The following is a 12,506-nucleotide window of genomic DNA, read 5'->3' on the forward strand; positions in this document are numbered from 1 at the left end:
TAGATCAAAACACAGATTGCCATTATGTCCAAACCATCAAATTGCAGTTTGAATGGGATCCCCAAACCACAATAGCAAACCACAGTTTGGAGGTCTCACTCACCCACAGTTTGCCAGTTCAATCATAACTATGGTTTGATCAAACCAGAAAGTGCTGTATTAGTGAAAGCTGATATAGCTAGTGAAGTTGCAACCATGGTTCAGTTAGAGACTTACATGTCTTTATTGTAGCAGGGGTAGGGTGTAGCCTGAATTTGTACAGCTATTTCTTCTGCACTTTTCCCAGTCTGTAATTCAATTATTGCTCTATCAATGCTATCCTGGATGTAGACAAATGCTCGACTGTAGATTTGACTCTGAGAGGCTGAGTTATGTGGACCCACCGTCCAGATTTTTTCTCGTATTCTTTTTGTCGTTTGGGAAATCTTGCTGCTCATTCGGATGGTATAATTGACTAGTGGTGGAAGGGAAATATCACCAGGGATAGCTCTCTCCTCTCTCTTCCCATCTGAGGGCGACTTGAAAATAACACCTTTACAAAATGAGAAAGAGAGACAGTTGCATTTCTCAAATCTCTACAGTGTATGGCATACCTATGTTTATGTTTTAAAAACGTTGGGATACTAACACACATACCTACATGCAAGACTCAGCACAGTTTTGTCTGCTGTGCTGATAGGACAGCTTGGTCTCCCTGCCCCCAACTTTTACTCCCCAAATGACATGTGGGCTTACCTGTAAACCCAACACAGATTTCCTCTTTTTCTCCTCCACCCACCCATTGTTTCAGGCAGACTATCCACCTTTTGTTTTTTTCAAACACCTTGCTTGTTTATTGATTAAATGTTTGTTCAGCAACAACTAAAGAAAGAAAATCCAGTGATCCAGCATCTGACCCCAACAAAATTGTGTCATTTCCATGGAAAAACATCCACAAAGTGTTTCCTTCTACCACATGTAGTGGAGCTGCGATCCAATCCAACACACCGAGAACAAAGCAAAAAATGCCAAGGTTAAAAATATATATAACACATAATGTACAAAATGTAAGAATATAAAAATAGGCTGTCATTGGTCCATAAGTAATATGGTATAAATACATACACCAAGAGAAAGAAGCAAAAAATCCCAGGGTTACACATAATACATATAGCACATAATATACAAAATTTAAAAATATAAAAATAATCTGTCACTGCTCCATAAGTGATATGGTGTGAATCAAATACAGTCATCTCCTTTGCAATTGATGGCTATCTCTGCTATATATTTCTTTCTGATCTTCTTGGCAGCAATGGCAAAGAAAGCTGCACGCCAGGGCACATATTTATCCATATCTACTAGGAGATAGAAAATCATATCCAAAGGATTCTGGTAAAAGGATTTTTCAATTAAGGGTACCACAAACCATTCCCTTGAGTCACTGTATAAGGGACAGTGCAAAATATAATGGACAAGATCCTCTGACTCAGGACAACCACCAATACAAATATGCTCATTTGCTGGAATACCCCTATACCTCCCATCTCTATAAGCAGTATCCATCGTATTTAATTATAACTCTGCAAAAGCCTTCTGGAGTTGTACAAATGTCAGCTCAGTAAAATAATCTACACGTTCATGGGCCTCATTAAGTTTAACATATAATGGTGTACATCATGTAGATATATAAACAGAGTTTAAGTCCTTTTCAGTAACCACCTCCCTTATAGTTCTCTTAATAATATTTTTCTGTATATCTGATGGGAAGTTTTTAAACTCGGTCAATGACAGACCATATAGCTCAACTATGGTATGATTATAAAACTCTTGTTATAGAAAAGAAAAAAATATATTATGAATCACAGTAGTGGAGCTGCAATCATATAGATGTTGTGGAACCAACTTGGCAATTAAATAAGCAAAATTAACTGTCATCCACTTAAATCTTCTCCCAAACTAATCCTGTTAAATACATTTGATGGACACCTTAAAGAAATGACACAAGAAGAGCTTATCACTTTGGTAATATTTAGTTAAGAGGTAACACTCCAGTGGAAGAAAATGTGTTTTTGATACAGAAAGTTGGTACTAGAGTTTGGAGCTCAGCTCTAATGGAAAAATATATAGTAATATTTATATACTGCCTTATTTACTAAAAGCCGTCAAGGTGGTGCACAAAAATTTAAAACAATAAAGGAGAAATCCTATGCCTCCTAGACAGCGTCTGGGGACATAGGATTGTTTAGTTTCCTCAGAGACAGGGCTCCAAGTTCTGAGCCAGAAAACCACGCTCCCCTCCTCTTCCCCCTTCTAGCCGGTGTAGAGAGAACTATGCCAGCTACCTCTCCGCACTCAGAAAACAGAGCACAGAGATGAGGAGAAGAGGGTGTTCCTGGGAGTGGGGAGGGGAGGAGACAGAGCAGCAGCCATACAAGATATCCTTCCCTCCCCTCCCAAAGCCTCCCCTGGACGAGTAAAATCACCCATCTAGCTTAAATACAGAGTGGGAACACTGGATACACATAAGCCTCCAAGTTCAGAGGCTTACATGTACCCAGGGCAGATCCCATGGAATTGTACCCTAGAACCTTAAAACAATAAAAAAAGTTAACAAAAATATGGATACAACAGATTTGTGTATCCAGTACTCATTTTTGTAGCCCAATGGTTTTATCTCATTTCTTACAAAATTCCTCAGTACTACTCAACCAAAAATTATTCAACAAAGATACATCTGCAGAGATCTGAGCACTATGTAATAATACTCATATTCCACCTATATTTATCTAGTAAATGCCAGTAATGGACATGATGATATAATTCTTTCTGTATTTTTGATTGAGAAAGCAAAGTCTCCCACTTCTTTTGTTTTGTCAACTGCTTTACTTTTTCCATTTGTAAAATTTTTAAAAATCAATAAAATTATAGTTAATGAAAAAGAAAAAAAGTGCTATCACTTTTTTCAAATGTAGAAAACTACAGATTTCCCCTGAATTTGATACCGAAGCAAAAACTATACATCTGCTGAAAACTAGGTGAATGTGTTTACGTGGCAGGCTCATCACTCCAGTTATGTATATTTAACTGCATCCTTTTTTTGTGGTCTCAAGCAGGGCCAGCCCAATATATTTTGCTGCATGAGGCGAATAACAAGATGCTGCCCTTCCCATTCCATGTACAAAATCCAACTGGGGGGGGGGAGGGGGATCTTGGAATGTGAAACACGTTGGAGTATTATCCGGATTTTCACGAAATCAGCTTTGGTCCATCAGCAGCCCACGAAGCAAGAAAAGCCAAGTATGCACTACCTAACCCCCCGCTTTTGCTTCGGATGCCCCTGACGGGCCAAAGCTGATTTCATCATGAAAAACCATAGGTGCTGCTCAGCAAATGAGAGGCTTGTTCCACACCCGTGTCCATGCTCCCCCACTCAGGGAAGTTTACTGGAAGCCCTGAAATAAGCCCCTGTAGTTTACCCCACCCCTCTCCCCTCTCATCCAGCCTTGGGATGAATCCCCGTCCTGTATCTGGAGAAAAAGCAAACTTTGCAGCATGATCCCCATGAAGGATTACTTTAAAGTAAGTCCCATTGGACGCAGTGGGGCTTACTCCCCTGCACTTGCAGGGGAGCGAGATTTACTTCTTACAGGGGAGTGAAACTTACTTCTGAGTAAACATGCACACAAAGGGGGGAGGTGGCTTCACAGAGACCCTCATCCAGCATCGGGATATGCAAAAGATTAAAGATTAAAACCGTGCTTTTATGAAAGGAGAAAACAGCCTGCATTCTATGAATGAGTCAAGCCACTATCCTGACACATCAGAATTGCAAGACTGCGCCGTTAAGGGAGAAAACTGGATTCTATGAATAAGCCGCTATCCTGACCCATCAAAATAGCAAAACTGCACCTTTGAGGGAGAAAGCAGCAGTGTGGCTCCAATTTTCTCAACGGGAAAAAGACGCTACAGATTCTCAAGGGAAAGGTGTCTTAAAAAGGGTGGGGGGAGATGGAGCCAGTGTGTATTTTGGTGTGTATTTTGGTGTGCTCATTGTTGCTGTGAGCGGGGTGGAGAGAAGAAGAGCTGTGGGCATTGGTGTGATGGGAGCAGGAAGAATGGGAGAAGCAGGGCAGCAGCAGCTGAGGGGAGAAGAGTCTGGAGTAGGTGGTTCTCCTCAGGCGCCCCAGGGGCTTCCCCAAGTCCATTCTGAGGAGGGGGAAAGAGGCGGGGAGTTACTGTCATGTAATGGGGAGTGATGTGGGGAGTGATTAGCCTGCCATGTAAACAAGCTTGACCGCCAGTTCTGAAAAAAAAACCTCACTTCCCATGTCTATTAAAGGAAGCAGCAATGTGTCTCCCCCTCCCCCCATCTCTCTCTCTCTCTCTCTCTCTCTCTCTCTCTTCCCCCCCCCCCTTTTCCTAACCAGACAGCGGGAGGTTTTTGGCTCCTAGCAGCCCAGAAGCTCTTATGAACGAGGAAGGCAGGGTAGATACTCTGACCGGCAACAGTAGTGCCAATGGGGAAAAAGAGAGAGGGGGGAAGGGGCGGCCCACCCCTGGACCAGCTCACTGCCAGGTCACAGCCACGCCACAGAGGCACGCCCAGGGTTGAATGCGGAGGGACGGCACACGCTGCAGGGGAGCCACCTGGGAGGCACTTTAAGTAAAAAAACGGAGTAAAAGGACTTTCAGAAAATGCGGCTTTTCAAGAGGGATGCAGTCAGTTGGCTGAGGATTGGCCACAACGTCATTTGTCCCTAATGATTTTAAGCCACAGCAGCATCAGAGAAAACCTCCCATGTAGATGGACCCCTGGACTGGCATTTGAATCTTTCTTCAATACTGGTGATGGGACAGCATCCTCCATCACACCTGAAGGCAGCAGGTGCAGGGCAGATCATGTAGCCCTCAACTCTCTCCTCTAAACTTTGCTGCCACCTCCCAGGATCTGCCACCTGAAGCAACCGCCTCACTCTGCCTAATGGTAGGGCCAGCCCTGGTCTCAAAGATCCTTCAACCAAATGAGCACCATTACTATTGCTATGATTCTCAAATTGTAAGGCAGAGTATCATAAGGGGGTTCAGTCAGCTGCTAATAAAAGCATTTGGTTTTCATTCACTTCTCTACATTTTGTCTATGTCAGGAGTTCAACCAGTTTAGAGAGGGGGGTGAATTGGTGAGAATAGATAAAGGGATTGTAGCTCTTGTTGTGTACACACATACACACACATTTCTTTGTTCCACTATCATTTTTGGTCACCTCATTTGAGTTTCCATTGGGAAAGAAAGGTAGGAAAAGAAATAAAATAAAAATGGACAGCTCAGAAGGGAGTCAGATGTACATCCAATTCACATATAACCTCTACAATCCAGATTCATAGAGGTTTCACCCAGCCTAGATTCTCTGTCCATTCTTACAAGACAGTGTTTGTGGATGGCCACAGTAAGTTGCACAGTCTGCAGGGTTGTGCATATATGTGTGAACTTAGGCAACTTATGTGCTTTAAAAGTTGGGACTCAATGATGATGGAGCACATGCCACTGGGTGTCAGATTTCACTGGGTGAATAATTTACTACAAAACCACAGGCATGACATTACATTAATCTCAGCTAAAAGATCCACATTTCAATACCTGATCATGATTTTTGGTTGAAAATGATTTCGAGCGCGGAACTCCAGCGCTGTAATTTGATAGCTCATTATCTCCGACCTTTTAAAAAACGGGGTAAAGGTCATTTAGTGCGGGAGACGCCATGGAGGTAAATGATGTCATCTCAAGGATGCACAAACTTCCCTGAGTAACCAATCTTAATAACAGGATAAAAGCTCCGTGTGAAGAAGCCTTTCATTTCAGCGACCAAATCCAAGTTCAGATGACGTTACTTACTTGCCAAAAGTTCATTCTTCAAAAAGAGATCTTTTGCCGCCATCTCCAGTTCTTCTACACTCCTGAATGGCTTAATGCGATCAAACAACACACATGAGGAGACGTTTACAGTTAGTCCTGCTAAGGTGCTAAGTTGATTTATGATGTCAGCATTATTCTGTAGTTCCAAACGTATATCATCTGAGGGGGAAATGAAGCAAGAAAACCTTAACCTGTAAAATACATCATGTGACGCTCCTCTACATGGCACAAGAAAGCCTAAAACTTAAAAGGAATTAGTTTAGTAGATTCTATTCACAGACTCATAAGGCCCAAAGAAATCTAATGTACATCAGTGACCTGGTTCTTACTAAAGAAGAAATGTGAACTGCCCAGAGAGCTTCAGCTGTTGGGTGGTATAGAAATGAAATGAAATGAAATGAAATGAAATGAAATGAAATGAAAGAAAGAAAGAAAGAAAGAAAGAAAGAAAGAAAGAAAGAAAGCAGTATCTGTGCTGTACTACTTCAGACTCTAGCTGAGGGACATATGACTGAATGCTCCTCCACGCATACCAACTATCAATTTACATAGGCCAACTAAAGAGGGTATAGCAACACAGGAGGATGGGCAGTGGGACACGCATGCTGCCCCCCACCCCCACATCTGAGTGTGTGCAGGCCCTGCTTCCTTTGTTCCAACCTTGCCGTGTTGAGCAGTCAGATCAGAATAGGAGTTCTACTCAGGTTCATTTGAACATGTGTCGAACTCTCTGCACAATCTGGGGCCTTGCTTTATCAGCATCCATGTCTGCATAGAGAGTTCTACTCCTGTTCAAGTGAATGTGAATAGAATTCATCTTCAGACATTGTCACTCCACTAGCAAGTTCAGAATGTATTTATATTTATTTATTATATTTCAATACCGCCCATTAGCGAAAGCTTTCTGGATGGGGACTGAACTGGCACACACTGAGATGCAGGGGCCGGGGCCATCATTCACAGCCCCATGCCCTTACTCACACCTTGCTATAGAAAGTACACCTAGAAATTTCTATCCATATAATTTTCTATATGTAGGAAACTATTTATCTATCTGCACACACACACACACGCACGTACATTTATGTGCTCTAGTCAATGCCTCTTTTTAAGGCAAGTCTCCATAACTCAGTCTCCTTGGATATTAACCATCTCCATCCAATTACTGTGTGTCATAAGTAATGAGCAGTCACGTATAGGTACATCACATCTGTCATTTACGGGGGAGTGTGCAAAAAGATGGCTGTCATATTGGGCCCAGCCTGTCTCCAAGCGCAGCTCTTAGCTTTGCCAATAGGAATGAATGGCACCCATCCTCTATATGAGAAAATTTAAAGGTTCTGCTAGTGTAGGGGCCAAACATGCCCTCTGCTCCTGGTGGCCCCAGTTTCCAAGCAGGAGCAGGTTTGGCCTCTTCCCCAATTCCCTCAGTTACTTTGTCCCACAGGACTTAATGGGAGCCACTTAGAGTTGCATTAGCAGTGGCTCCTGGGAAGGGTACCACGTCAAGAGGAAGACCAGCCTGGCCCCAGGCTTTGTCCGGAGAAGGAGCAGCTTGTTTCTCTGCTCCCTGCCAGACAGAAAACTGTTCCAGTTGCTAGTGGCCCTGTGCCTGCAGTGATGAAGGGAAGGCCACTCTGGCCTCTCGTCATTGGCCAGAGGGGCAAGAGCCACTGGGTAGTTAAACACCACCTCCATCCAAACAAGAACACCAGCAAGGGGAGATCAACCTGGCCCTGACTGGATATAAATACCTTTTTAGAATTCACCACTTTGTTTTGGCATTGTCCAACCAGCCTCCCTCCCCTCCCTTTTCCCTCTGCTTCCTGGTCTTTTAGTTTGTAAGTCTATGGTTGCCTTCCTTTGAGTTTTGTACAGGACCTAGTTAATGTTGGCACTCTACAAAGTACTACTACTAGTAGTACTAGTGCTACTGGTAACTACTACTACTACCATAAGAACTACTACTGCTGCTGATGTTGTTGCTACTATGACTACTACATAGTTCCAACCTGGTTTCCATTCCTTTGTCACACTCAAACATGATGGTAAATGGGGGGAAAGAGACAAGCCAAGGCTTCAATATGTAAAACGATAAAATGCCAGTACTGTTGAGAAGGAACTAAACATGTGAAGGATTAATCTGTCTTTTCTCTTATAACTTGAATGTATAGATATTGTGTTATTGTAGATTCCAGTTCATGGAGCAGAGTCTGCACCTGAAACCTTTAAAGCTCAATTCCTTTGCAAGCGTTTATATATTTATTTTTCAGACTTTGTTTCAAGTAACAATCCATTATTGTGGCGGAACAGCATACTCCAGTGGTCAGAAGACATTAAGACAATATGCGGCAGATGTTTCCTTGCATATACCTTACATATATTCCAGAATTAGCTTAATTTAAAGTGACATGGAGTTACAGTTCTAATCAGATGTACTTGAGTTCCTTCAGACTTGAGTTTTATTTGCCTCCACTTGCAGCAGCGGCCTATATGAGTATGAAGTATAATTGGAGCACACAACTCTCAGCTACAGAGGCTCCAGCAGTTTTTGCAGATTCAGCAGTCATGGAAATCATTTGGCTAATGTCTATGAGCTGACAAGTAACAATGCTCACATGAGTACACCAATGAGTTAAGAAAGGAATGGAAGGAAGATCTAAGATACACACTAAGATACACTGAAATCAACTAAGGGTGCACTGCAAACCTATGCATGTTTAGGCAGAAAATAGTCCTACAACTCTCACCACTCCCCAGCTAGCTAGGCCTTTTTTCGGTCTAAACATACATTGGATTGTGCCCTAAATTGGTTTAGAATTAAAAAATGTTAATGTGTATGTTTCAGGGGTTCTTGATTCATACCATTTACCTATACTAGTATACAAGCGTGTAGGGGAGAAAATAGGTGAAAGTCAGTTGTTTCTACCCATTAACAGAATGGCATCATCCAGCAGAGTGGATTTCGCCTCCCCCCTGCAGCCCAGTTTGGGAGGCTGCAGTGTGGAGGAGAGGACAGAAAAGGCCTGCGGCATGAGCAGAAATCTGGATGTAGCTCAAGATATGTTTTGCATATGTCATTACATCAGAATATCACATCTCCCTTTTTCTGCATACACACACATAAGAACATCATTTCTTTCTGCCATGTATATGCAAAGTAAAAGCAACAGTAACAAGTGTAAGCTCTTAAAAAAAAACCAACTTTTTAATGGGATTCAGCCCACATACACAGCCCCAGATTTTGACAACAGTATTTCAAAAGTCTGCTACCAGACCGTAGAGTTTGCACAATCATATTCCACAGCAGTTGTCTGATGGGAGTCTCAGAGGCATCACACTTTCCCAGACATCCTCAAAAGACTGTAAAGACTGTGCAGTGGAAAGTGCTACAGAAATAATCTGAGAAGGCCAGGTTTACTTTGGTCTTTCCTCACGATGTTCTGTCCCTAGGCAGGAAGGGAAGCCCTGTTTACCATGGAGGATAGGTTTTGCTCTCTTGACCCAAGAAACAGAGCTCTGTGGGTGCCAATGAACACAGAATTGAACTGAATCAGAATGGCTGTCTTAAAAACACAGCTCAGTTGTGGACTGAGTAGGTGAGCTATACTTTTAAGTAAAGAAAGTGTTTGCTGAACAAACTCTCTTGTCATCCTGTAATTATTTCTATCAATTCCACTAAAAAGTATTCTGTATGTGTTTGCATGGCCATCTTACAAAAATACCACTGAGTGCTCCATCCTTGCCAGTTAATTTTTGTGAACTGCCCAGAGAGCTTTGGCTATTTGGCAGTATAGAAATGAAAGAAAGAAAGAAAGAAAGAAAGAAAGAAAGAAAGAGAGAGAGAGAGAGAGAGAGAGAGAAAGAAAGAAAGAAAGAAAGAAAGAAAGAAAGAAAGAAAGAAAGAAAGAAATTGTGTCATGCATATGGAGCTTCAGCTGCCAATATTTCAAAACAGGGATTGGACTAATGATTTGGACAGGTAGTTGCTCCTTTAGTCCATTCATCTTCACTGAAGCACTGTCAAGTTAGCCATTTTATTTCCATTATACAGAATTAGGAAACTGAGGCCAAAAGAGTGATTTGCCATTCAGTAATCTCATTGCTAAGCCACTGGGTTTTCCAACTCCAAATTCTACAATTGGAATATATTATGTAAACTGGTTTGGTTTGCATGAGTTTGCAGGTTGCACAACGTGGGGGTGAGAGGTCAAAAACAGTGGGCTGTTTTGGTTCATATTTCTTTCAAAAACCAGCTTTGTGATATAGTTATTTATATGAGTCACAGAATCATGCATTGGGAGTGAGGTGTGGACTTCTAAAAATAGGTTTGTAAGTACAGCTGATGGGGGGTGGGGGTGGGGGGAGCCTAAGAAGTACTTTGAGTGAAAAGCTATTCCTCTCCTTTGTTCTTAATGTATTTCAGCCCTTCCTCCATGTTTATAAGGGCCAAACCAAGGCTGATAATCTCAGTTGTCCATATTTCTTTCATAAACTCACATGCAGATTTTCACCCTCCGCCACACAGCCATGCATCAATAACTTGTTGATAGGATGAATGAGTATAACAACTTACCCAGCTCATCAATTTGGTTTAGAAGATCAACAGCATCCAGCCGCACCATGAGTCTGAGGAACACTTGCACAAAAGGATTCTGCAATGTATTCTGTGAAATGATCCGATGAGTTTGCTTAAACAATGACACTCAAGTATATCCAGCCACTTTTCAAAATTAGACCCATGGGCGTTAAAGTAAGAAGTGAGTCCCCTGGGAAGAAAAACACTTGGATGGCTCCCAGGGAAGGCAGAAGCTCTCCCGCTTTCAGAATTAATGGGCCAAACTACAGGAGCAGAACCAGGAACTTCTATTTTTACAAGGAAATAACCTAGTTCACAATAGGATTAGGGGCTGAGATCAGAGCAGGATTGTCCACTCCGTAGTATGTGGACCTCACCAGAATTAACAGAATTTTGCTGTATTTATTATATAGCAAGGACAAAATAACTGAAAGGTTCTAGCTTCAGCAAACTGGGCCTCATCATGCAAAAATAGTTGTCAAAGAAAAAGCCCGCTATATCTATATTTCTGACATTCCCAAACTCTTCCTCATGTGAACGCGCCCCCCCAACACACACACACACACACACACACACACTGTATCCACTTTCTGTATCCTGTGAAAATGTTGCTAACTCAAGTTAATATGAAAGCAGGCAGGTATGCTCCCAAACTCACTTTGAGAATCTGAGTTTAGGAGTGTTCAGTGTGACTAGTTTCATTTCAACCTAGGTTGGTGATGACACATGTAAATCCAAAACCATCTAGATGGGCATGGTGGTGGTGGAAGAGTTCATATGGGAGAAGAGAGGTGCAGGAGACAGTGTACATGGTTGTATAGCTCATAGTTTTTTAGAACTACGCAGAGTTGTAAATCTGAACCAGGCTTGAATCGGGGTTCAGATTTGAATCTTGCCATAAAGTAGCAAAAATCACCCCTCTGCAAAAGGGTATACTCCAAATCCAACTGAAAAGCACTTTTATTAACAGTCCTGATATGCATATTTCATATGAGGCTTTTTGATGGGCATACCTGGGGCAAGAAAGGCCCCCATTCAGTTATTACGAGATAAATGCATTTTTCTGACATCCAGATTAATTCCATGCTGGAAAAAGTAAAATGTAAAGCACCTGTAAGGTTTCCTATGAGGCTTGCTATATTGAGTGTATTTTGCGGGATTTGACTGGCTTGCAGAAGTTAATAAGTTCCTGTGCTACAGCTAGTTCCGTCAGATACACTGCCATGAACTTCATCTACTGCTATGAGTTAATAAAGGCATCATTTGGTAGGAGACTGGCTGCAACCTCATAGCAAAAAGGAAGAAAACCATTGCTGCCGAAGGTCTCGGCAACAGAGGGGAATAGAAAAAGCTACATCCAGCTTTCTGAGTTTGAACACGGACTTATGAAGAAGGCCTGAATCTTATAGTTTGAATTCAAGTATATTTTAGTATATTTTAGTATATTTTAGTATATTATGCTACAGAAGCATCCTGATCCTCTTGTTTCTTATATCATAGCTGGTTCCTGTCTATCAGCACTCTGAGAGCGGATGGCTCTACAATCCAGGGAAAGGCTCACAAAGGTCTCGCCTAATTTTGGGAGAAAAGTAGTTACTTGAATCGTTTAGACCACATCCTCTGCCATAAAACAATGGTGCTCAAACTAGACACTAAAACAAGACCCTAAAACAATTACCAACATAACAATAATATAACTTTAAAACATAAACAGCCTACAACACCCTAACACCTATACAGAAGAATAAATGTACAGGCAGGTAAAAATCACACTTAAAGCTAGCTCTGTCAGACATTTAACCAGTTTCTAAAAAGCCCTGCCTTCATCGTCATCAGAAAGCCAACAGCAATGGGGCCAAACCATGGTCAGTGTTAGCAAAGGCTGACGTGGGCATGGGCCTGGATCATTTTGAGCAGCGCCCAAATCTTTAGAGCTTCCCCAATTGCCATCATCTGCCCTAATAAAAGCCTGTAACTTCCCTCTGAACTCAGTAGCCTTGCAGTTACTAGGAGACCTTAGGACTCACTCCCTTA

The 12,506-nt window shown here is 42.0% G+C and overlaps 1 protein-coding gene across 1 annotated transcript in view; it reads right to left on the reverse strand.

Moving 5' to 3' along the window:
* ABCA12 (ATP binding cassette subfamily A member 12) overlaps window positions 1–12,506 on the reverse strand; it is a 201,577-nt gene that overhangs the window by 97,763 nt on the left and 91,308 nt on the right. Inside the window, exons 19-21 of the mRNA XM_084830130.1 lie at window positions 10,470–10,560; window positions 5,873–6,052; window positions 217–532 (exon numbers count right to left, since the gene is read on the reverse strand). Coding sequence (XP_084686256.1) covers window positions 217–532; window positions 5,873–6,052; window positions 10,470–10,560 — 587 coding nt within the window. The remainder of the gene's footprint in view (window positions 1–216; window positions 533–5,872; window positions 6,053–10,469; window positions 10,561–12,506) is intronic.

Source organism: Heloderma suspectum, chromosome 1 (assembly GCF_057233095.1).
Source record: "Heloderma suspectum isolate Gila_16-S chromosome 1, 16-S_ref, whole genome shotgun sequence".
Lineage (NCBI taxonomy): Eukaryota > Metazoa > Chordata > Lepidosauria > Squamata > Helodermatidae > Heloderma > Heloderma suspectum.